This window comes from Arvicola amphibius, chromosome 10 (genome assembly GCF_903992535.2).
Source record: "Arvicola amphibius chromosome 10, mArvAmp1.2, whole genome shotgun sequence".
NCBI classification, from domain to species: Eukaryota; Metazoa; Chordata; class Mammalia; order Rodentia; family Cricetidae; genus Arvicola; species Arvicola amphibius.
This window is the reverse complement of record NC_052056.1, coordinates 111,978,538-112,004,127: the sequence shown is the minus strand read 5'-3', so window position 1 is coordinate 112,004,127 and position 25,590 is coordinate 111,978,538. Positions and strand designations below refer to the sequence as shown.

Here is a 25,590-nt window from a genome sequence, read left to right as displayed (position 1 = left end):
GTCTTTGTGCCAAATAATTCCCAGTGCCCATGGAGTCCAGAAGAGGGTGTCAGATCTCTTGCAACTGGAGTTAAAGATGATTGTAGACCACCATGTGAGTGCTGGGAACTGAACCCAAGCCTACTCCAAGACCAACAAGTGCCCTTAACCTTTGATCCATCTCTTCTGCCCAGTAAGCCTAAATTTCTATTCCAGCAAGATGTCTGAGTGGGTAAAAGTACTTGATGCCAAGCCTCCTGACCTTAGTTCAATCCCCGGGAGGCATGTTGTGCAAAGAATGAACCAACCCTGTAAATTGTCATCTTTCACTTACAGACAAAATATAATGCTTTTTAAAATGGTTTTTAGATTTCTTTATGTGCACTTTGCCTGCAGGTGCCTATGGAAGTCAAAAGAGAGTGTCAAATTCCCCTGGGCCTGAAGTTACAATGGTGAACTGCTTTGTGGGTGCTGGGAATGGAACTTATTTCCACTGATCCATATCCCTAGCCTTAGTTTTAAAAGTTTAATGGGAATAATAATATTAAGTACCTCATGGGATTATTGCAATGCCCAGAGAGGTCAGCCAGCTGTGATGACATCCACCACAGAAAGATATGAGTCCTACACACCTGGTTTATTAAAATGAAAAAGGACATGAATGAATGGGAGAGTCTGGGAACCCACTGATTAGTTTCCCTGCTGATGGAACAAGTAGTTGTGAAGTTGTTATTAATAGCTTCACACAACACAAATTCTAGGCTGGCAAGGTGTCTGAGTGGATAAAAGCACCTGTTACCAAGCATGACAAACTGAGTCCCAGAACCCACTGATCTCCACACACTTATTTACATTGCAGCACTCAAGAGGCTAAGACAGTTTTATGAGTGGTCATTAAATTGTTCTTGCAGTTTTGAAATTATGCAAAGCCAAGGTGGGCCTCACATCTGTAATTGCAGTACTTTGGAGACTGAGGCAGAGGTATAGCTTCAAGTTTAAGCCCAGCCTGGACTAATAACAAGTTCTCTAAGTCTCTAACTTACAAATAATGCATACATATTTGAAATGGCTCAGGACAAAAGGCACAAGCAAGCAAACCTTGACCACCTGGATTGTTCTCTGACCCTCTACAGGTGGCACTGAGGGAAACATTTGCCTTTTACACACATGAAGGCGGGGGGGGGGTCTAAATATAAGAGAAATTTTAAATAGGTGTTAGGATTTGGAGGTGGAGTTCAGTCAGTAGCATATTCATCTGACATGCATGAAGCCCTGGGTTCTATTGGTCTTGGTGGTATAAACCTATAAACCCAGCACCCAAGAGGTAGAGGCAAGACAATCCAAGTTCAAGGTCATCCTCTTATATATTGAAAGGCCAATCTGGGCTACCTGAGGCAGAGGCAAACACAAACTTAAAAGTTGAGGGGAAAATGTTGGGCAGGGTGGAGCATGCCTTTAACCCCCACACTAGGGGATTTTTAGGCACCCTGGTCTACAAAGTGAGTTCCAAGCCAGCCAGGGCTACACTGCTACGCTATCAGACTTTGTTTCTAAAACAAAAATGTTGAGGAAAAAGGTATAGCACCCACACACTCCTCTCTCTGGTTCCCCAGCTGTCATCATCCTCTAAAGATCTGTATTCACTTTCCCTCTTCCCACGCATTGCTGTTCTGATTAAAGATTCAATCAGTGACTCTTCAGATAAGCCCCAAAGCACCTGACTTGTAATAGTTGCTATTTCCTGTGATGTAAACACACCCACCTTAGCTGGTGTCGCTATTGACAGGGCATCATCAAAGCTGGCATTGGTAAGAGATGGGCAGTACACAGTATAGAACTTCAAACATGCCGATACAATATGTGGAGCCTTGGCTACATAGCAAATTCAAGGCCAATCTGAGCTGCACAGGATCTTGCTTCACAGAGGAAGGAGGGGATGGAGAGGGGTGGAGAAGAGAAGAAGCAATGCAATGGACTGACGCAAGTGCACCTTGCATTGTTAAGCATCCTTATCAATGGAATGCACCTGAGGGAAGGTGGTTAAGAGCTTTTGGTTGCTGTTCCAGAAGACCTGAGTTCAGTTCCCAATTTCCACATCAGATGACTTCTGCATTCATGTTGCAGACACACACATTTTTAAAAAATGATAAAAGAACAAACAGATGATGTGAAACTGTCATTTACTTGGCCTCTGAATACACAGCCAAGAAGCTTGTGTATCAGGTCTGAAGAGATGGCTCAGCAGTTAAGAGCACTGGCTGCTCTTCTGGAGGTCCTGAGTTCAATTTCCAGCACCTACATGGTTCCTCACAACCATCTGTAATGGGATCTAATGCCCTCTTCTGATATGAAGGCATAAATGCACAAAGCACTCCTACATTTAAAGAAGAAGAAGGAAGGAAGGAAAAGAAAACTATCCACCATTTCTTTGGGTTCGAGAGATTGCTTGGTGGTTAAGAGCACTAGTTGCTCTTTCAGAGGACCAGGTTCAATTCCCAGCACTCACAGGGCAGCTCACAGCTGCCTGTAACTCTTCAGGACTCTTCGGGTACTGCATGCACATGTTGCCTAGATATGCATGCAGGCAAAACACCCATCTACATAATAATTTTTAAAAAAGAGCTTGTGTGGCAAGTTGCACCCAGGTAATAATAACTTGGATGATGAGGCAAGAAGATTGACGAGCCTGAGGCCTGCCTGGAGTTCATAGTAAGGTCCTATCTCATGAACAAAAAAAACTGCAATCAAGGAAGGAGGAAAACATGATATATGAAGTTCTGTGAGCCTTGATGGGAGTAGGAAATGGAATCTCATTTGTGGTCTGTTGTTTTTTTGTAACCCATGACTATGTCAACAACCTCAAGGGCAAAATAACAGTAATATGTGGTAAGAGAATGAAGTGAGGCCTTGCTGTCTTTTAAGTTTGTGTTAATGTAATCCATTTGTCCCTGCAACTCATCATTAAATATCAGCTATGTTTAAAAGCTGCCTTCAGAATTGTGGAACATTTGCCTTTTGACTCAAGAGTTAGCATAAGCTGGATCCAGACCACTTATGTGAAATGAAATCTCAACACACTGACCTCTGACATCTATCTCACTATCCAGCCCAAACCCTATTGGTTCATCTCCCCAGGCACTTCTTTGTGGGTTTTTTTTTTTTTTTTGTTTGTTTGTTTTTGATACAGGGTTTCTCTGTGTAGCGCTGGCTGTCCTAGAACTTGCTTTGTAGACCAGGCTGGCCCCAAACTCACAGAGATCTGCCTGTCTCTGTCTCCTGAGTGCTGGGATTAAAGGCATGCACCACCATACCTGGCTGGCACTTCTTTATCTTTCTTTCTTTTTATGGAGGGGGAGAATTTGTGTACTTGTGCATACAAGTGTGCATGAGTGAGTGTGTGTGAACATGTTGAGGTCAGTGGTCAATGTTGATGTTTTCTTAATTGCTTTTCACCTCTGTCTAAAACTTGTTCATTTGTCATTTGTGTGTATGTATAAGTGAATTCCATGTATGTGCCTCGCATGTTCCCACAGTGGCCAGTAAAGGGTGTCAGTGTCAGATTCCTAGGAACACAGCTGTGGGCCACCTGATATGGGTGCTCCTCAGGTTCTCTGGAAGAGCAAGTGCTAGTCGTCTCTCCAGGCCTTCACTTTGTATTTTCAGATAGAGAAGGGAGCTCCACAATTCAGCTGTGCTGGCCGGCCAGCAAGCCCCAGGAATCCTGCTGTCTTCACTTCCCAGTGCTTGGATTATAGATAGATGTGGTTTTTACATTGGTGCTGGGTATCTGAAGTCAGATCCTCATACTTTCAGGGCAACTACTTTATAAATGTAGCCATCTCCCCAAGGACTCTAAACTGCCAAAGCAAAGGGCAACAGATACAGTTCTCACCTGGCCTTGGTAAATATCTGCCTTTTTCAAGATTTCCCAGGTACCCTTTTAGTCCATTGAACAATCTTGTCTGGTCTCCTGGTGTTCTATTTTGTGGCCTTTTTCCCCCTTTTATTTGTTCTTTTCTGTTTTTTGAGACAGTGTTACATGTATCCCAGGCTATATTTAGTCAATTTTCTATTACTACGACTAAGGCAACTTATAAGAAAAAGTGTTTAATTTGGCTTATGGTTCCAAAGGGTTAGAGTCCATGATGCCATAATAGCAGGAATAGCTGAGAGCTTACATCTTGAACTGCAAGCCAAAGACAGCACACTGGAGATGGTGGGAGGCTTTGAAGCCTCAAGCCCCTAGTGACACCTCCAACAAGACCACACTTCCTGATTCCCCCTCAAATAAGTTCACTAGGGGCTACATATTCAAACATGTGAGTCAGGGCTAGAGAGATGGCTCAGCAGTTAATAGCACTGGCTGCTTTTGCAGAGAGCCTAGGTTCAATTCCCTGCATCCACATGGCAGCTCACAATTGTCTATAACTCTAGTTCTAGAGGAACTAATACCTCTTCTGACCTCTGGGCACCAGGCATGCATATAGTACACAGACATACAGGCAGTAAAACGTTCACACATACCCAGCACTCAGAAGGCTGGTCTACAAGAGCTAGTTCCAGGACAGGCTCCAAAAACTATAGAGAAACCCTGTCTCGAAAAAATGAAAACATAAACAAAAACCATTCATACACATAAAAGGACAAAAATAAACATGAGCCTCTGAGAGCCATTCCCATTTAGACTACCATACTAGCCTTGAACCATCGGTGATGAGAAAGGCCTTTAACTTCCTCCCCAGCCTTTTAGGTGCTGGGGTGACAGGCATACACCACCATACCCATCTCTCTTCTTCCGATTTGAGTTCTCCATTGACATACTTGCCCTGGGTTTCTTTGCTAACTCTCTAGTTTCAAGCATAACTGAAATGCAGTATTTTGATCAGGGAATGAAAGTGCATGTCTGTAGTCCCTTCACTGGGGAAAACGAGGCAGGAGAATGATGAATTTTAAGTCCTCCTGGGCTACATAGATCCAGCTTTCTCAGCCTCTTCCCAGTCTCCCTACAGAAGCTGTTTTTCTAACCTAGACCTCAACAAACTTGTGTCCTGTGCTTGTCCAGTCTGACACTGGAATGAAACTATGCTAGCTAGTGTTTTGCCAACTTGACACAAGCCACTGTTATCTGGGGAGAAAGAACCTCAATTGAGAAAATACCTCAATCAAACTTGCCTACAGGGAAGTCTATAGGTCATTCCTTGGTGATTGATATGGGAGGGCCCAATTCACTGTCGGTGGTATCACACTTAGGCAGGTGATTCTAGGTTGTACAAGGAAGAAAGCTGAATGATCCTTGAGGAGTGAGCCAGTAATCAGTGTTCCGCCATGTCTCTGATGCAGTTCCTACCTCCAGGTTCCTGCCTTGAGCTGCTGTTCCAACTTCCTCATGATGCAGTGTGACCTAAGAACTGTAAAATGAAATAAACTCTTTCCTCCCCGCGTTGCTTTTGGCCAGTGTTTTATCATAGCAATGGAACACAAACTAGGACAAAGTATTTCACATAAAATCAATAGAAGCTGTTCCCACTACTTTCTCCTAGAAGTGGAATTCCTGAGAGACAAATCTATCTAGTCACAAAGGTGGGAATGCATATCCCCTAGTGTCCACCTGCCCCCTTTTTGTTTGCTTTTCAATAAAAGTAAATTCAGTAATAGACTGGCAATATGGCTTGGTTTTTGTTGTTGTTCTTGTTTGTTTGTTGTTGTTTTTTTTTTTTCCGTTTTTTGAGACAGGGTTTCTCTGTAGCTTTTGGAGCCTGTCCTGGCACTCGCTCTGTAGAACAGGCTGGCCTTGAACTCACAGAGATCCGCCTGTCTCTGCCTCCTGAGAGTTGGGATTAAAGGTGTGCCGTCACCACCTCCTGGCAAGTTTGTTTTTTTTTTTTTTTTTTTTTTAAGAGTTCTATCTTTGCTGATTCACATTTAGGAATGCTACACAGCTGGGCGTGGTGGTGCAAGCCCGTCTTTTTTAATGAATTCTTAATACCCTCAAAAAAAAATCCATCCTTGAGGTATCTCTTAGGTTATCCGAAGCCTGTACTGAATCCTCTCCCTCGCCTTTTTGTAGTCTTCTTAATTTTATGTGTATAGGTAGGTGTTTTGCTGGCCTGTACGTCTACTCAACCACGTGTCTGGCTGGTGCCCTTGGAGGGCAGAAGAGGACTTTGGATCTCCTGGAACTGGGGTTACAGGTGGTTGTAAGAACTACCATGTGGGTGCTGAGAATTGAGCCCAAATCCTCTGCCCTTTCGTTAGTTGTACGTGACCACAGATGGTCTCTCAAAAGTGCCTTCTTCCCCGAGCCTCACGGAGAAGCTAACCTCTCCCACCTATCCTCGGCCCCCTCCCAGGCTGGGACCGCCCCTAAGCAGGTCCCTTTTCAGGCCCCACCCCGTCACAGAGGACCAATCAGAGGCTGCTTTCTCTTCTATTTCTCCCTCCCTCCCTCCGCACCCCGTTCAGTCCGGATTTTCCCAGGCTCGCGCTTCTAGAGACCGTCGCAGCTGCTGACGCGATCGAGGCGCGACGCAGAAAGGTCACACGGGCTCTTCCAACATGGCGGCGGCAGCTCTGCGGGGCGGCTGGTGCCGCTGTCCGCGGGTGAGCAGACGCGTGGGGCTGGTAGGGCAGAATTAAGGGGTTTGGACGCTCGGCTTTCGAGACCTCCTTCTCTTCAGTTCCTGTTCCCTCGTGGCTTTCCCTTTGGGTTCCACGGCTGGCTTGGGTTGGGTCATTGGGTCAGCCGATGCTTGAGCAGGGAGCTCATAGCGAGGCCTGAGGGCGGGAACCGATTCCCCACCCCTTCCCCTGCATCGAGCCGCAGTACCCTGAGTGCCCGGGAACGTGTGAGCTCTCACTTATCTGTGGATCTGATTCCACGTGCACGAGGGAGTCTGGCTAGGGAGGTTGTGCCCCGTAAGAAAATATAGCCAGATGAAAGTTTTTTTTTTCTTTAAAGTGACAGTCGCAGTTCTCATTGGAATGTCAAATTCTTTACGGAGAGTGTTTCCTGAATCACCACTCCAAACGCACAGCGTGGAAGTGCGGGAGATAATTCTTGCCTGGATAAGACCTAGGACTTTTGGCTTAGGTCAATGGCCTTTCATGCACACTCAAGAATATAGTTTTTTATACTGCTGTTGTTTGGCCCTGTTTCATTAGGATAAAGATTCTGAAGCTCAGAAAGGTTAAGCAACCTTACCATAGCCCCATAGCTAGTGCATGTCTGATCTTGTCTAAAACCCAGATCAGTATGAATCTACCGCTAACTTTCGAGAGGAAGGAAAATGTAAAACAGGTTATTTACACTCCCAAGAGCTCTACCTTCCGTAACTATAGCATACTGGTACTTGTGCGCCTTTGGACCTTGAGAGCTTGTTTGGAGCATCTCCTTGGAGAGCACAGCTACGGGTATATATACTTGAGCAAAGAAAGGTTATCCACTTTGACTAAGTGGATAACTTAGTGCAGCTTCAGGAAGAACACACATGGAAAAAAAGGCTAGCCAGCTAGATCATGTAAATAAACCCTAACAGTTAGTGGGGGTGACAGTGATGGTGCCCGATCTCCTTCACTTCTGAATCTGTGTAAGTTTGGGATGTTGCTAGTGCTTACCCATCTGGGAAGAAACAGAGAAGAAAAATGCGTAAAGTGAAAAGTGGCTCTGGTAGGTCATTCATTCAGTTTCAGTACACCCATGCCGGACTCAACTGCACAACAATTACACGTTCAATTGGGAGAAGAATGGCCCTTTCTCATGATGTTACCTAATTCTTTGCCCAGAGGGCTTTTGAACGTTTGACCAGGACATTACAAGTTTATTCCATTATTTGCCCTGGACCAAGAACTTACTGGTTTGTCTCTGGAAGTTCATGTCTGTAGTTGTTGGAGATCAGCAAAACTGGTGTGGGCTTACCTAAAGATGGTGTTTCCTGCTGCGTGCCTACCACTCTCGTTGGCTTCCTGGCCCCATGTGCTCCTGAGGTCCAGAGGTGGGAATAGGTCCTGGAGGTACAGATGCAGCATTTTCTCTTTCCGCCCAGCTCCAGTGACTACTCAGAGTTTATGAAGATTCCCTGTTCCCTTTCAACAGGCGTGAAGTCAAGGTCAGCAAATGACTCACAGGTGACCTTGAGTCACCCGCTTTTCTGAATAGTTCTTTCTCTTTTCTTCACCAATTAGAGGTGCCTAGGCAAAGGAGTCCAAATTCTCTCCAGCCACAAACTACCCCATGGTTCAAGCTACCAGATAAGCCGGCCAGGAGGAGAGCTGACACTGGTGAGTGACCCAGGATGCCAACAAGCAGACCCAGTAGAGGTCTAGGGGGAAACCGTGCCAGCACAGTCACTTTGGGGAGTGTTTCGTGTTCAGGGACTTCAGAGGGACGGAGAGCAACAGACCTTGTTGCTGGGTCTCCTGGGAGACTCTTGGTTAGCCTTCTGTTTTATTTTTCCAGCAATGAGGCACTCTTACCTCATGGAACTATGCAAACAGTTAGCTCTGATGGCTGGAAAAGGCATCCTGCGTCCTTTTACCTTCTCCCTCTCTGGCTTCTGTCTGTGGGCTCCTCACCAAGCGTGGTTATCTTAAGTATTGGAAAAGAGTCACTCCATCATTCCTTGGGTCTCATTGTGTCCTGGTCACTACTTCTGTTAGTGTGTCATGACTGAGTGAGGCAGGAAGCCTCAAATATGCATGCTGCCTACAGTCTTCTCCTCAGCTTCTTCCTGATTCTTTCCTGTAGGCATTCTAGGAGCAAGACAGATCCCAGTGATTCCTTCCTCACTGCTGCTCTCCCTTGTGGCTTGACAAGAGCCTGGGAGGCAGTTGGCCTTCAACCACGGGGCGCAAGCCTAACAAGCATCAGCCACACCCTACTCCCGATGACATTCTGTTCATTGTTCCTTAAACTGTTTTTACAGATAGGAGTTCCTGTAGCTCAGGCTGGCCTATGGGCAGCTGAGAATCACCTTGAACTCGTTGATCCTCTTGCTTCCACCTCTAAGTGCTGCCAGGCTGGGACTGTGGCTCAGTTGCTAGAATGCTTTCCAGACATGGATAAACTCCTAGGTTCTGTCCCCAGTACAGCACACACCAGAAATGGTGATGCACAAATGCATTCCAGCATTCTGGGGGCTGGTGGACCAGGAGTTCTTGGTTATCCTTAGGTACTTAGCAAGTTAGAGGCCAATCTAGGCTACATGAGATCCTTTAAATAGTAAATAGATTGGACCAGGCTTTATGGTGCATGCTTTTAATCCTAGCCCTCAGGTGACAAAGACAGTCAGATCTCGGTAAGTTCTACGCTATCCTGGTCAACTCCACATGGAGAATTCCAGCCTAGCCAATGCTACATAATGAAAACATCTCAAACTAGCTACATAATGAAACTATCCCTCCAAAAAAAACCCAAAAATTAACTAATGAAAAATTAACAAAAGTACAGAGGGTTCTCTCTAGCCAGTTTTCCCCTTTCCTGCTCACAGGTCCCAGTTAGTCATATTTCCCATTCTGGGTGACATTGTTACAGTTGATAAACCAGAGTGGATACATTGTTAAGATCTGAAATCTGGTTGCATTCAGGTTCATTTCTGTGTTATGTATGCATTCTGTGAGGGTATAACAAGTGGATGAAGATTTGTCTCTTTCAAATCATTGTAGAGAAAATACAGTACAGTTCCACTAATCAGGCATGGTGGTGCACATCTGTAATCCTAGCCCTTGAGAGGTGGAGGCAAGAACATCAGAAGTTCAACTACATAACAAGTTCAAGACCAGCTCCCAGACCCTGTTTCAAAGCAAACCCCTCCACATAAACAGTGAGAAGGGGCTAGCGAGATGACTCAGTGGATAAAGTGCTTGCTATACAAGCCTCCGGATTTGAGTTCGGTCCCTGTAACCCGTTCACAAGTTTTCCTCCGATCCCCACATGAAGCCATGGTACCGTGTATACTTAACCTTAATCATCAAACAGCTTCACTGCCCTAAATGATCCTCTGGACTCCCCTTGTTCATTCGTCCTTCCCTTAGACCATTGTCAACCATTAGTATTTTTACTGTCTCCGTAGTCTTGCCATTTTCAGAATGTTATGCTGTTGACTCATGGTTTGTAGTCTTTTCAGACAGCCACATATGAGCTGGTTAGTTGTATGTTCGCAAGAGTACCTCCAACCAGGGAATGCACTTACAGCCAAGGAAATACAGAAGAAACTGTGTTCACTGGCTCCCTTGGACCAATGCTTAGCCAGACTTGTTATACAATTCAGGACTCCCTCCCTGACCATGGAATGGCACCATCTACTGTGGGCTGGACTATCCTACATTAATTGTCAATCAAGACAACCCCTGCCTCTCCAACCAGACCAATCTGATCTGGACAGCCCCTTAGTTGAGACTCATTTTTTCCGGTGATTCAAGTTAACAGCTAACTACACTGATAGCATTTGACTCAGTGTAAATTATAGATTATTTTTTGAGGCAAGGTCTTAACAATGCAGACCAAGCTGGCCTCAAACTCACAAAGATCCAAGCCAGCTTTAATCTCAAAATCTTCCTGTATCAGCCTCTGTTGTTGTTGTTGTTGTTGCTGCTGCTGCTGCTTACATTTATTTTTTGGGAAGTATATCTACCATGGCATGGGTCTAGAGATCAAAGGACAACTTGCAAGAATCTGTTCACTAGCCGGGTGGTGGTGGTGCACGCCTTTAATCCCAGCACTTGGGAGGCAGAGGCAGGCGGATCTCTGTGAGTTTGAGGCCAGACTGGTCTACAAGAGCTAGCTCCAGGACAGGCTCCAAAGCTAGAGAAACCCTGTTTCGAAAAAAAAAAAAAAAAAAGAATCTGTTCACTTCGGGGCTAGAGAGACTAAGAGCACTGGCTGCTCTTCTAGAAGTCCTGAGTTCAATTTCCAGCAATCACATGGTGACTCACAATCATTTATAATGAGATCTGTATATCTGTATACCTTCTTCTGACGTGCAGGCAGAACACTATACATAATAAATAAATCTTTTAAAAAAAAAAGAAAGAAAAAAGAACCTGTTCACTCCTTCTACCATGTAAGTCCAGGGACCCAGGGATAGAACTCAGGCCTGTCCTTAGAGTGCTAGGGTGACAGCATGTGCAGCTACTCCTAGCTTGGAAGCTTTGTTTTTAACTATACAGTTATGTGAGGCCATTTTCGTGCAAATATGTACTTGACTGTTGGCATGTTCTTTTCCCCCATACCCTTCCTTTTCTTGGCCTACCCATTAGTCCCTTTTGTTTGATTGTACTTCTATATCATCTGATCATCTGTATATATACAATTTGATTGTAAACATACATACCTACAACTGAGGAAGTATAACTTATATTCACTTAATATGATTATCTCCAATTTTTCAGAAGACTGTAAAACTCCATTCATTCATTCATTCATCCCTTCATTTATCTATTTATCTGTCTGTCTGTCTCTTTCTACTTTTTTTTTGAGACAGTTTTTCTCTATGTAACTCTGGCTTTCCTGGAACTCATTCTGTAGACTGGGCTGGCCTTGAATTCAGACACCCACCTTCCTCTGCCTCCCAGGTGCTGGGATTAAAGGCATGTGCTGTCATACCCAACCATAACTTTATTCTTTATGGCTGAAAAAAAAATGCCATCCTCTTTGTCCATTCCCCTGTTGTTGGACACCTAGTTTGGTTCCATATCTTACATGCTGACTAGTATGATAGAACATTGGTATGCAAGTTTTTTTTATATATATTTGACTTGTTGATAACATCAATAGATATGAACCTGTGGACATGTAGGATTTACTCTGGTGGCTTATTATGGGTGTTTCTGTAACTCAAATTCTGTTATAATAAAAGAGACAATATTCACTGTTAAAGGCCAGTGTCAACAGAAGGGAGGAAATCGGGCACCCAGTGGTAACCAGATGTTATCATGCATGCCTTTCCAGCCTCTAAACTTTCCTTCTTTCTTTTCAATTTTACATTCTTCCTAGACCAAATCCTATTCTACTGGGAACAGAAAAGGATTTTTGTCAGGCTTACTAGACAACATCAAACAAGAATTAGCCAAAAACAAAGAGATGAAAGAGAGTATAAAAAAGTTCCGAGATGAGGCAAAGAAGCTAGAAGAATCAGATGCTCTCCAGGAAGCCAGAAGAAAATATGTAAGTACCTCAGTCGTGTCTTTATTCCCTGGACCAGGGCTGCTGAGAAAGGTGACCAGGCCATTGATTAAAAGTATCGGGACATGATCAGGTTGCCTAGGCCTTCTTGCATTGATGTCTCTTGAACAGTCGTCAAGCTATGGCCACTGGGCCTGGCCCTTGCATTTTTGTACCGTGCAAGTACCCTGTGGGGAGGCACAGTGCCCCTGTCTACCTGTGAGCAGCTGAGCTCCAGAGTGCCATGCCCTTAGCTTAGGTCCCTCTGTATTCTATTCTGTTGATATCCACCAGTCCCCAGCAAGGTCTTTTCCATCTATGTATTCCCAAGCTATTTATTTGGATGACATTCCTTGTGTGACTTCAGCCTGGTGGAAGGTATCCTTGTCACATCAGTAAAGAATGAGTTATCTGGGAATAGAGCAGGCCAGGCCCCCGAGATTGCGCTATAGAGGTAAAATGGCATTGCCGAGTAGTGGCTGGCAGGACTATCTCTTTCCACTCAGAGAAAGACCAGAGCTTGGGGATCCCATGCTGCTGGGTAATAAGAACCCTTGGGGTGGGCATGCATGGTGCTGGAGTTCTTCGTAGAGTTGGCAGCAGCCAAGAAAATTCTCCTGGGCACCTTTGGTCGGATGAGCGAGTTCAGTGATACCTAAATAAAAAGAGGCCATTCTGTGACCCTAGAAATCCATCGAGTCAGAAACTGTGCGAACCAGTGAAGCCATAAAGAAGAAGCTTGGGGAACTGACAGGGACAGTGAAGGAGGTAAGGCTCGAGGCTGACCCCGCAGCTGGGGTCAAGTGAGGGGCATGAATCCCACTGGCACTCACAAGATTAGAGTGTTTATGGTGGCCTGGGATGAGAGGAAAAGGTAAAGTGGGCATTTTTGTTCTTCACGCCTGAAAGTAGGGGAGGGACACTCGCACCCAGGTGAGGGTGCAGGTGGGTGCAGGACCCTCCTGGAGGGGCAGCATTCCGTGCTGTCTTCCGCAGCCTCCTCTCACGTTGCTAGTTGTTTCCTTGGAACCCTTGGCTAGGAATTCCCATTCCACTCTTGCTCATCCAGTGAGAATCAGGCCTGAACTTCAGGGGTGGGATGCAGCGTTACTCTCAAGACTGTGTTGTAGGCCTGTGCAGCGTCCTCCCCTCTGTCTCTGTCTCAGTAGAGTCTTGATGAAGTCAGTAAGAGTGACCTTGGCCGGAAGATCAAGGAGGGGGTAGAAGAGGCTGCCAGGACAGCCAAGCAATCAGCAGAGTCAGTATCCAAGGGTGGGGAGAAGCTGGGCAAGACGGCAGCCTTCAAAGCCATCTCCCAGGTGAGTGAGTCTGGCCCAGGCAGGGGCAGGGACCCCCAAGGCTGGTGGCCCTCAGCGACCACAGGCCTGCTCTCCCTTGCAGGGTGTAGAGTCGGTGAAGAAGGAGATTGATGAGAGCGTACTAGGACAGACGGGGCCCTACCGCCGGCCCGAGCGGCTCCGGAAAAGGACAGAGTTTGCTGGTGCGAAGTTCAAAGAAGACAAAGTGTTCCAGGCTAATGAGTAGGTCCCAGACAGGTCCCTGAGTGGTCCTGGCCACCTAGGGTCTGTTTCCAGGATCCTCTGGGAGGTGCCTGCCCAAGTCTGTTTCTCTTCTTGGGGTTCCTGGCTCCCTCCAGAGAACTGGGGGAAGAGAGAGCAATGGAGGAAGGAAGAGGAAGGAAGGGTGGAGTTGAAGCACCTGGGTGTGAAGTTGACCTCTGCTGACCTCCCAGTGGTCACAGGAACGCGCAGGGCTCTGGGGTCTGCACTTCATTGTAGGCACCTGCCTTCTCCCCCAGGGAAGCGTTGGGGCTTGTACTACACAAGGACTCCAAGTGGTACCAGCAGTGGAAGGACTTCAAAAACAACAATGTGGTGTTCAACCGTGAGTGTGGCCAGCCTACTGGGTCCTGGGCAGGACAGTGGCAGCAGATACTAGCCAGGCAGAGCCCCACTTACAGAAGGAGAGATGGGGCTGCGCACTTCCTTAGGGCCTCCTACCCATCTAGCTATAGATTCTGTCAGTAAGATACTGGGTGACTAGTTAGGATGTCAGGAGCCCTGGAACTGACAGAGGTGGTACTGACCTTCACTTCTCAGCCAGGCACAGGATTCTCCAGCAGCTGAGCAGGAGAGCCACTGGCTACATACCTTTGTTCCTTCTCCTGTGAGGACTACTAGAGGCCTGTGTTTCCTTTGTAGTGGAGGCAGCAGCCAGCAGGGGTGGCATCCCAAATTTTGCACAGCCCCTTTGGGACTGTAACTGAGTTTCTGCATTTTTCCAGGTAGGTGGGTTGATAATCCACATGCTAAGATGAGGCAGGTCGAAGCCTACAGGTGGCTTGCCTAGTTCTGACCCATGTCAAGAAGGGGCGTCTTGTAGGGAGTTGTCAGGAACTGGAATCAGGGCATCTTCTCAGAAAGGTCCTGTCTCTAGCCCCTGTGTGTGCCCTCCCTCCACAGGCTTCTTTGAGATGAAGATAAAGTACGATGAGAGTGACAATGTTCTCATCCGGGCATCCCGGGCCTTAACGGACAAAGTCACTGACTTGCTGGGTGAGTGTGGCTTCAAGACCCTCCTGTCCGCTGTGGCTACAGTCAGGGGTGGAATGTAGGCTCTAAACTGAGGGCTTGTCTCCCTGCAGGGGGCCTTTTCTCAAAGACAGAAATGTCAGAGGTGCTCACAGAGATCCTTAGAGCGGACCCAAACTTCGACAAGGACCGCTTTCTTCGGCAGTGTGAGAGTGACATCATCCCCAACATCCTAGAGGTGCGATCCATGCTGCAACTGTGATGGAGCCCTGGCCTGCTGCACCTCCTCCCCCGATTCTGGGTGGTTACCCTAGGACTGAGTCTAGATTATCTCAGGGTAATCAGCTTGCTGGGACTGTTTTCTGAGCAGATCCTCTGCTCCTAGGCTGCTTACCTGACTTCGGCTGCTGCACCTTAGGCTATGACTCTTAATTCCCCTGCCTACAGAGTCCTGTGCCCGTCCCATGGCAGTTAGTGCTGGCTCCTGTGAGGATAGCTGTGGAAGTTTCTTGTCTTCTCCATGGGGCATGATAGCTCCAGGACGGGTTTCTCTCTGCCTTTGTGGTCAGACAGTCACAGCTTGTGTCCCTGAAGCTCTGCACTATACCTTCTGCTATAGTTTTCCTGAAGCCATTTGGGAACAGCCTAAGGGCCCTGGCCAGACCAGAGGTGAGGTCTGGAGTCACTGTCTCTGGTATTCCTGACATTCATACTTCTCAACTGTTCTTTTATCTTTGGTTTGTAAGCCAGGAGGGCATGTCTTGTTCAGGTCACAATACAGTGCACCTGTACTGGCGGTCCGTCTGCCTCCCTGAAGCCCCTGGAATATGGCAGGATCTGGGGCAGCCCTATAGGAAAAGACACCAGCCCCCAGGCCTTACTCCTTCCTCTTGCCTCCTTGTGCTTCATCTGCTCCTCTCTCTCCAGTTTCTCAGCTCCTTCTCACACTTTGGGCAGAACTGAGAGGAGGTGGGAAGGGAGCAATCACCAAGAACAGCAGGTTTTACCCAGGCAGCCTCTCTGGGGATGTGTCCCAGCTGGTTCTTGCTTTCTCCCTGGGCACCTCCCTCACCGTCCTCAGCAGAACTAGCCCTAGGTTTGCGTGGCATATCCTCTACCTCCCTCTGCAGCCTGCCTCATTTCTTGCTCTCGTAAACCTGGTCCTTAGGGAGGTAGTGCTGGAAGGCAACTCCTCCACTGTGAGTGCTCCCCTGCTCCCCCTGCCTTTCCTTGTCTTGCACCCAAAGCCCAGAGCTGTATGAATATTAATGCAGGGACTTGCGTCCTCCCTCCCAGGACATCCACAGCTGCCTGCCATCTGACCCAGCCTCTCTTGCCCAGACCTAAGCTGAGGGACAGGAGTCCAGAGGTCTTCAGGAAGGGGTGCTGCCAGGCTGTTCTCAAGCATTCTGCTGCAGAAGCCCACCCACTTTTTCATGCTTATTTTTTCCTTTTCCCTATTTAGGCCATGATTTCTGGAGAGCTCGACATTCTCAAAGACTGGTGCTATGAAGCTGTGAGTAGAGTACTGCTTTCTCGTTTTAGCTTGACAGCAAAGCGGAGCAGAAACAGGAGGGCTGGGGTGGGCCTCAGGGCCGGCATTTTCCTAGCATGTGTATTGTCTTGGGTTCCGTCCCAGCACTGCAAAAACAAATAAGTAGCATAGAAGTCTGCTTGGGTGGCTCTGGCCTATGTCCAGTGGGAGTGAGGTCCTCATGTCTGATATACTTGGTTCCCACAGAGCCCAACAGCTCATCCATCTGTCCTTTCTTCTCTGTGTGATGCACAGGTACCCACAGGTCAGGCACTGAGTTTTCAGCTGGAAGCTAGAAATGTCAGAAATGATCCCTTCTCTGTTTAGTGCCTAATGCAAAGCCTGGTCCACAACTGCCAGTTTCCTTGTTTCCTTTCTCTCCCTCCACCTTCTGATCCCTATATCTTCAGCCCTGTAAACTGATGGGATACGGAGTGTGTGTGTGTGTGTGTGTGTGTAGGCACATGTATCTGGAAGCTTGAAGACTGATGAAGGTTGATGATAATCGCTCTCCACCTTGTATGGAGGCAGAGTCTTTGCTGAACCCAGAGCTTGCTGTTTCACCTAGCCTGGCTAGCCAGCTTGCCCAGGGGTTCCCTGTTTCCACATACTGGGCTCTGGACTTAGAAAACCTCCACACCTATCCCTCTTTTATGTGGGTTCTTGGGATCCAGACTCCACTCCTCATACTTGTACAGAAAGGGCTTTACCAGCTGAGCCATCTCCCCAGCACTCATAAACTAATTTTGATTAAAGAGAATTACAGAAACAATTCATGCCACGGAATGTGAGATTTCCAGGGTGGCCTGTTGTCTCCTTTCTGTCCTGGTTCAAGTGGCTATGAGTGGGGCCCATGTAAGATGGCCTTGAATGTGCAGCTTGGGGGCCTCACGTTCAGGGAGAGGATAGAAGATGTCACTTCTATATATGAAATATATATATGAAGTTCTCGTGGCACTCTTGAGCCCCCACATGGTGCCCCTCGTGGTGACTGTGAGAGTTAACTGTGGGTACTGAAGTGTGTGTCTAATAAGACATATAACACAGATCAAAACAGAAGTGTGGGTAGGATTCCCGCCCAAGGACGGACGCTGTGTTCTGATGATGCCCCAGCTGCTTCCCAGAGTCAGGGCTGAGGATCCCAGGGTCACTGGCAGAGCAGGCTGTGGGGAGGCCAGCATCTTGCCCAGGAGCACATGCCGTCTGCTTCCTCCTGGCAGCCTCCCTGTCCCCATGGAGCTCCTGCTTTCGTCTGGCCTGTCAGGCCACCTCACCTCACCCTGCTGGCTTCTGGCTGTCTCTCCAGGCAGGGTTGTGGGGTTTCTGTTTTGTTTTCTTCCCTCCAGCTTCTTTGTGTGAAGCAATCTAGGGCCTTTTTTTGGCTCATCCTATTCTGCACCCAGCTCACAAACAGCTTGGGAAAAGCAGAGATTTGTCAGGTTTTCTTTTGAAATACTCCCCTGCACTGTGACTAAGCTAGCGGGCATTTATGAGAGGAGCCAGTCAGAGTCCTCCTCCCCCTCCCCCCTCCCTCCCTTGGAACCACAAAGTTGTGACTGATCCTCTACCCAAGAGTGGTCTAGTACCCCTTAGAACACGGCTGAAATTCTGGTTGCTTACAAGTAAGGTGTCTTTAAAATGTTGTCTTAAAGAAGTGCATGGATCTGGGATGTAGCTCTGTTTTTAGAGTGCTTGCCTAACATGCTGGAAGCCCCGGGTTTGATACCCAGCATTGCATGGGTGATGGAGACATATGCTTACCATCCCACTACTGGGATGTTCAGATTTATCTTTTGCTATACAGAATTCAAGGCTAGCTTGGGCTATGTGAAACTCATCTCTATAGCAACAAACAGCAGAAACAGGTGGGGCTGGCATTGTTTTGTATGTGTATGTGATAAGTGTGTGTGCTTGTGCCATGACGCATGTGTGGAGGTCTTAGAACAGTCTCAAGTGTTAATCCTCATCTTCCATCTTGTGTGGGACAGGGTCTCTTGTTCACCACCGTGTATCCACCAGGCTAGCTGGCCCAAGAGCTTCCAGAGACTTCTGTCACAACCTCCCATCTCACTGCAGAAGTTCTGGGATTACAGACTTGTGCTGCTGTCCTCAACTTTACATGGGTTTTAGAGATTTGAACTCATTCTTGTGCAGCAAGTGCTTAATCCACTGAGCCCCTTCCCCGCCCAGCACTACTGCTTGGCCCCTGGCCCTCTTAAGTAGACGCCTTCAAAGCATGTTTCCGTCCTAGTTGCCTCCGAGCTCAGTGGAACTTCTCTCTGGCACGTGGCCATCTGCCCCCAAGGCTCTTGTGGCAGTAGAGAGTGGCACCTTGGGTGTTTTATGAGAGAGGCCACTCAGCAGTAAGTTCCAGGGCAGCTCATAGGTTTGGGACAAATCCTAGAAAAGACATCTGATTCCAGGCCAGGATTCTAGGGGAGGTGAATCTTGGAACAGTAGAGATCAGCCAAGAGTCCACCCACTTACCCTGGGAGTGTCCTTTGGATGATGCTGTGGAATTACCTACTATACTGATTAATACTGCTCCCACTTGGGAGTGTGGCTCTTTCCATAATGAGAAGCAAGTGTTCAGTTCTGGCCAGCAAAGAGTGGCATACTTTACTTCTGGGCTTGGACTTGTGTTCTTGGCTTCTGCCCTTCTCAGTGCTGGAGCATGTGAACATGGCTTCACTTCTGGGTATGACCCAACTTCCATCAGTGACCACATGGGCCTGTTGCCTCTCATTGCAGACTTACAGCCAGCTGGCCCACCCTATCCAGCAGGCCAAGGCTATGGGCCTCCAGTTCCACTCCAGAATCCTTGACATCAGCAATGTGGACGTAAGTCACCCCAAGGGAAGGGATGGTCGGAGTGAAGCACCAGCTGACCTAGCCTGTAGCACAGTCAGGCCTGCTGGTCTTGAGTTCAAGGTCTGCTTGGGCTACAGACTGAGTTCCAGGCTAATCTGGGTAACTTAATGACAACTGTTTCAAAAGAAAAAGTAAGAAGAGGACTGGGGTTATAGCTCAGTGGTAAGAGTTCTGGCCTAGCACATGTAAGACCTGGGTTGAATTCCTAGTACAACAACAAACAGAAATGTATGGCCTGCCTCACAAAGCTTGCTTATTTCTGGTGTTGGAGTATAAGAGATCCCAGCTAAATGATGTGTCTTAGATTGGCTGCTGTCTAGTTGGTTTTGGAGAGAGGTCTGAGGGGGATAGAGACTGATCCAAGGGCCTTGCCTATGGTGGGAAGTGCTCTACCAATGAGCTACACTTGGACTGGCTCTCTCTCTCCAGGGTCTCATTCTGTAGCCTTGGCTGGCCTGGAACTTATGCAGCTTATTACGTAGACCAGGCTGACCTCAAACTCACACCCATTGCCTCTGCCTCCTAGTGCTTGGATTATAGGCCTGGGTCACCATGCCTAGAGTTTTTTGTTTGGTTTGTTTGTTTGTTTGTTTGTTTTTAACTTCTTAATGGTGTACAAGTGATTATTGCATATTAGTGAATTCAGTTGAAACCATACTTCAGATTTTGTTTAAAATTCTGTCAAGGTTGAGGAAGATGGCTCTGTTCGGGTAAGAGCACTTGCTGTAAAAGCAGGAGACATTGAGTTTAAAAAGCCAGGTAGGCATGGCTTCTCATGCCTATAACTCCAAGCATTTAGGTGGAAACAATCAGATTCTGGGAGATTGTTGGCCGGCCAGCCTAGCTAAAATGTTGAGTGTAAGGTTCAGTAAGAGACCCCCTCTCAAAAACAAGGTGGAGTGCAATAGGGAAAGACACCTATTATCCTGCGCTGGTCTCTCTTTCTGTACACATATTAGCATACATACTGCTCAGATACAAATGAGAAATAGCAAGCAGAATTCTGTGCAGTGAGCCAGACATGATGGCACTTACCTATAATTCCAGTTCTCTGGATGTTGAGATAGGAGGATCCCAAAAGTTCAAGGACATTCTGGGCTAAATAATACAGGCGTATTTTTAAAAATCTATAATTTTATTATAAAATAGGTTATGTTGACTGGATGTGATAATCCCAGCATTTGAATTCCACTGAGGCAGTGGAATTCAGGGACATTTTTAACTATATAGTGAATTTGAGGCCAGCTTGGGCTACCCGAGGTGTTCTATCAAAGTAGAAATAAGCTTTGCATTAGATAATCTTGTTCACGTGAAACCCAGCATAACTTGCTAGGATGCATGTTATATTTGGTATTTTAGTGAGTTTTCAATGATATTTTCTAATTTATTTATTATGTATACAGTGTCATACCTGCATGTCTGCCTGCAGGCCGAAAGAGGGTATCAGATCTCCTAACAGATGGTTGTGAGTCACCATGTGGTTGCTGGGAATTGAACTCAGGACCTCTGGAAGGGCAGTCAGGGCTCTTAACCTCTGAGCTATGTCTCCAGCCCTTTAATGCTATTTTTAAGTGGGTTTATCAGGATGCCCTGCATCTTGTGTCCAGGAGCACCTGTGCTGTTGAGCCCTTAGTGAACGTTGAGCCCTTGAGCCTACTGCAGTGCTGCTTCAGCTTCTGCAGCATGGCCTAACAGGCAGCTGAGCTTCAGCCACCCAGACTTCTTTACTGGTGGGAGCTGCGGGCAAAGCAGAGTCAACTTCCTGCTCTCCCTCACCTCCAGGCTGGGAACAGAGAATCCCACAGTTGAAGGCCTGGCGTTGTCTATGAGAAGGAGCCTGTTGGAAAATCACTCCCCCAAAGTGATGGAGGGGTATCATGCTTTTAGCAGGGCAAGGTGTCAGGCCGCTTTCCTACAGGATGCAGCTTTGGAGTTTTTCGTCTCCAGGGTAGTAGGAGGGTATGCTATACTATGAGGCCCATGATTATGTGTTGCTTGCAGCTGGCCATGGGCAAGATGATGGAGCAGGGTCCTGTGCTGATTGTCACCTTTCAAGCCCAGTTGGTGATGGTGATCAAGAACCCCAAAGGCGAGGTGGTTGAGGGTGACCCGGTGAGTGGGGAATTGAGGGAATGGAGGTTTGGGACAGCTTCTCACACAGAAAGCCCTATGCATACCTGCCCAGCATAGACCCCACCCAGCTTGGAGCCAGGAGGGTTCTGAAGTTGGAGAGAAACAGCTAGTAGTTGGGATCTTTTTTAAGTCAGAGGATCCACCATCTTGTCTGAGCAGTGACCAGAGCCAAAAGCCCCAGGCACCCCTCCCTGGCCCCTCCTAGAGCCTTCCTTGCCTTGCTCAGAAGCCCCCCTGTATACCCATCAAGCCTGGCCCCTCACTCTGCTGGGTCTCCACAGGACAAGGTGCTACGCATGCTGTATGTGTGGGCACTCTGCAGAGACCAGCAGGAGCTCAACCCTTATGCTGCCTGGCGCCTTCTGGACATTTCAGCCTCCAGCACAGAACAGATCCTCTGAGGGCAGCGGTGGTATCTAGGCAGCTCCAGAGCTAGACCATCGTGGGACAGATACACAGAGGCGCCATGAGGCACCTTGGCACAAGACCGATAAGACTATGTATGGCCTCTGCCCCAAGTTCTTCAGGGCAGTTGTGAAATCACTGGACAAGGAAAAGGCTGGAGGTGCCTGGCAGGGTTGGGAAGTACCCCAGAATGCCACAGGGGACTGCTGGCAGTGTCACGAAGTCCCAGCCCAGGGACTCCTGTGGTCATTGGGATGAGGCCTGGCCTGCTGTTCTAAGTAGTCCACTGGCATGGCCTGCCAAGCCGCTTTAGTTTTTGTTTTTTTTAATCAGTGCTCTTCCTGTACATAAGCCTAAGATCTGGACATAATAAAACACCAAAGTGCAGAAGAGGCCTTCGGACGGTCTGAAGTGTGTGTCTCTCCTGGGAAGGCTGGGACTAATGGCCTGTGACAGAGAGATCTTCAAGGTCAGTGGAGGATTATAGCTAGATAGGGTGCCTCCTTCTCAGGCCAGGACCCTGTTTTGTGGAGAGGAATAACCACCCCAGCTATCTGGTCTCTGTTGAATTGAGGGCTCCCTGAGACTGAGCATCTTAAACACTAACACTAATGGGCGGTGGTACCTGGGCGCTTCAGGATCCTCGTAAAATAGAGACTTGGATGAGGGGTCGGTCGGGAAGAATAGAGATACGGAGGTCAGGGTGAGACTTTCCCGTAGTGGAGGCTAGCAACTACCCACGCCCTGGTGAGGTCTTCAGTACCCTGGGAGCTGGATCTGGAGCTTGGGCTGTCTCCACAGGCAGTAGTGGTGAGAAGGTCCAGTCTCCCGGTAGGCAGACCGGGGCGGGGTCAAAAGCTCAGGCGCCGCTCCCAGTACATCCTCCACCCCTCACGGCCCCGCCCCCGTCGCCATGGGAACAGCCGCGGCGGCCCGGCTGGCGCGCGCCTCTCCTTCCTCCCTCGGTCTCCACCGCTTCAGGGGCGGGTGGGGTGGGCTGAGCCGGGGCTGCTACAGCCTCCGCCACTACCGCCGCCACCCGGGGAAGACCAGAGCAGAGCAGCGCCGGAGTCCCCGGAGAGAGAGGGGCTGCGGGGCGGCCGGTCCCCGTCTAGGACCAAGGGTGAGGGGGCGCGCTGTGGCTTGGGGAGGCGGCAACGGGTGGGGGAGGGGGTCTTGGGCTGAGGACGGAGAACAAAGGGAGCGGGGTGGGGACCAGTTTAAACAGTGCTGCTCGGGTCTCTGGCCCAGCGCGTTCGCACCTGTTGTGCGCGGACTGGGCGGATCTGAGTAGCCCTGTCCTGGCTCTCAGCGACCCCACCTGCTCGCACCGCTAGAGTTGGGTCCCGGAGTGACTGTAGCGCCAGAGCACACAGGCTGGGCATGGGCGTAGCCCGGAGACGGCAGCACGAACAGGGACGATGTTGCAGGATACTGCAAAGGGGCGACTCCAGAAGGGGTGGATGGAGGTGCAGAGAGGGCGTAGCCTTATCCCCGCGGACCTCGGGGTGGGCACCCCTCTCTCCGCAGGGCGCGCGGCGATGTGAGCTATGAGCGCGGCGTGGACACTGTCACCGGAGCCACTTCCGCCATCGACGGGGCCCCCGGTGGGCGCGGGCCTGGACGTCGAACAACGCACGGTGTTCGCCTTCGTGCTCTGTCTGCTCGTGGTGTTGGTTCTGTTGATGGTGCGCTGTGTGCGCATACTGCTAGACCCCTATAGCCGGATGCCTGCCTCGTCCTGGACCGACCACAAGGAGGCGCTCGAACGAGGGCAGTTCGACTATGCGTTGGTGTGAGGGCCCGCCCCCCCAACCCCCACCCCCACCCCCAGGTCCCGGGCCGGTCCTCTGTGAGATCCAGAGAGGGCCGGCCCGGTGGAGGAATGCCACCAGCCTGGACTGCACTCAGTATTGTGCCCCAGATGCCCTAGCCCGGAGTTGAAGGCATTTGGAGAAATCCAGTCCTTACCCCCTTAGCCACCCATCTCCCTTCCTGGCCGGGCCAGAACCCCACCTGGTGCCTTTATCTGCCCTGTCCCCTTCTCTCTGCAACTCGCATTCTCACTGCTGATCACTCTGTATCCCTACTGGGCGAATCATCCCACACCAACCTCAGCCTTCCCCAGTTATCAGGCATGAATGTTACATCCTTTCCTAGGAGTGTGGACTCCTCTATCCCCTTTCTGTCTCCTATTGTGATCATCGCCAGTTTCAATGCGCTCCTTGAGTTCTGGCCCTGGCAGGCAGGCTCACTTCGGCTCACTATGGACGCTGCCTACCTACAAAGCATGGTACAGCCTGCTCTAGAGACAGACCCCGGAACCCCACCTGCTGCTGTGTCAAGAATGTCTGGCACTTTATGTGCAGGAGGAATACAAGCAGGCTCATTCCCGCTCCCGCCCTAGCCCCAGCCCCAGCACAGGTTAGAGTGCCTTTCCTCTGCCTCCCCCCTCCCAACTCCATGTCCCCAAGCCCTCCTCTTGCCTTTCACTCCTCCCTGCTTCTGAACAATGGAGATGAAAATAAAGCTGTTATTGAGCGCTTACTGCATGCCCAGCAGAGTGCTGAGTTAGCCAGTCCTGTTCTTAGCCTGTTTGCTTCTGGGAACTTGTGAGAAAGCCAAGCCCCTGTTAGGATCCCCATTCTATGGGACAGAAGGCCAAGCTGCTAGAATGACTTGCCTCAAGCAAGTCTCTCCTTGATCTGGAATTAGAGCCCAGATCTGCTGTGGTAACTGCTGCCTAGTCCTGTAAATACCCAATTTCATACATGACCTTTCAGTAGCTTTAGAGGTGGTGGGGGAGCTAACAGTCATCCATCCCCCTAGCTCATAGCATAGTTGAGACACCCCCACACATACATACATACTCTTTTCCCCTTGACCCAGGGAGTCACTGAGGACTATGGGAAGCTAGGATGGGGTTGTTTTCCAGAACCCAACCTGCAGCCCCCAAACTCCTGAATGTGATGCCTTCTGTTCCCACCATCAGGTGTGCCTCAGAACCTGTGGGTTTGGCTTTGTGGGGCTGCGACCATGGAGTGGGCTGGCTAGGCTCCATAGTCTGCCTGGGAGCTGTGTTGTGAGCCTCAGGGAGCCGTGTGCAATGTGTGTGGGGAGAACTGAGCCTTTCTATAAAAGGAAAGCCATGCGAAGGCATAGCTCAGGGAACAGAAATTTTACTCACTCCCAGACAACTCGCTAGGCTCGGGGGAGGGTGCTATCATGTTAGGGCACCTAGCTCCCCAGGCCTGTCCTGTACTTACTCCCTGTTCACAAGGCAGTTAGAGCTTATGCTGGGAAGCCCAACAGCACAAAGATTCAACTTCAACTCCAATCACTTACCCCAGCTCTGTGACCCTCAGTTCTGCCTCCCTCCTCCCTTTATTCCTAAGGGTAGTTGAGTCTCCAAGGCCACTTGAAGGGACGCTCCCTTCTTCCTCATCCTCCCTCCCACCTCTTACTTCCTTGGAACCAGGGCCTTTGTTCCATCCATCTGGCTGGTCACACTGCCAGCTTCAGACATCTGTATCATTGCTTTGCTCTGAAACCTTGTCCCTAATACCTGTACTGCATGAGATCAACCCAGCCTTTCTCTTCCAGCCATTTGTCAGAGCCACCTCCACAGTCACTAAGGAGCTCATGGCCAAACTAAGGTCACTCTAGATAACAGCCTTTTAAAATTATTGTATGTGTGCATGGTGTGGGCGTACGTACTAGAGCGTGTGCATTCAGACGATTTTCAGGAATTGTTTTTTCACCTTTACAGGAACTCAAGGAATTAATCTCAGGTTGTCAGGCTGCACACCAAACACTTTACGCTTGAAACTATCTCACCAGCCCGGGCACTAGCTTTTGCTAGGGGTAGTACCCTCTTCCCTGGCATCTTGCTCCAGCTCCCAAACTGTGTCATTTCAGGGCCCCGATCCCATTTTTGTCACGAGGCAGAGCACACATAG

The 25,590-nt window shown here is 48.9% G+C and overlaps 2 protein-coding genes across 2 annotated transcripts; both read left to right on the top strand.

The window, feature by feature from the left end:
* The first annotated feature begins 6,451 nt into the window (after positions 1-6,451).
* Positions 6,452-22,024, top strand: Timm44 (translocase of inner mitochondrial membrane 44). Its single transcript, XM_038346244.2, has 13 exons — positions 6,452-6,579; positions 8,161-8,256; positions 11,969-12,139; positions 12,824-12,904; positions 13,306-13,455; positions 13,538-13,677; positions 13,956-14,041; positions 14,620-14,712; positions 14,802-14,926; positions 16,154-16,204; positions 18,974-19,063; positions 21,095-21,205; positions 21,508-22,024. Exons 1-13 carry the CDS (start codon positions 6,535-6,537, stop codon positions 21,625-21,627), a joined length of 1,359 nt encoding a protein of 452 aa, XP_038202172.1. The 5' UTR covers positions 6,452-6,534; the 3' UTR covers positions 21,628-22,024.
* Positions 22,025-22,169: 145 nt separating this feature from the next.
* Positions 22,170-23,430, top strand: Ctxn1 (cortexin 1). The gene is made up of 2 exons (XM_038346245.1): positions 22,170-22,754; positions 23,162-23,430. Exon 2 carries the CDS (start codon positions 23,182-23,184, stop codon positions 23,428-23,430), a length of 249 nt encoding a protein of 82 aa, XP_038202173.1. The 5' UTR covers positions 22,170-22,754; positions 23,162-23,181.
* Positions 23,431-25,590: the final 2,160 nt, after the last annotated feature.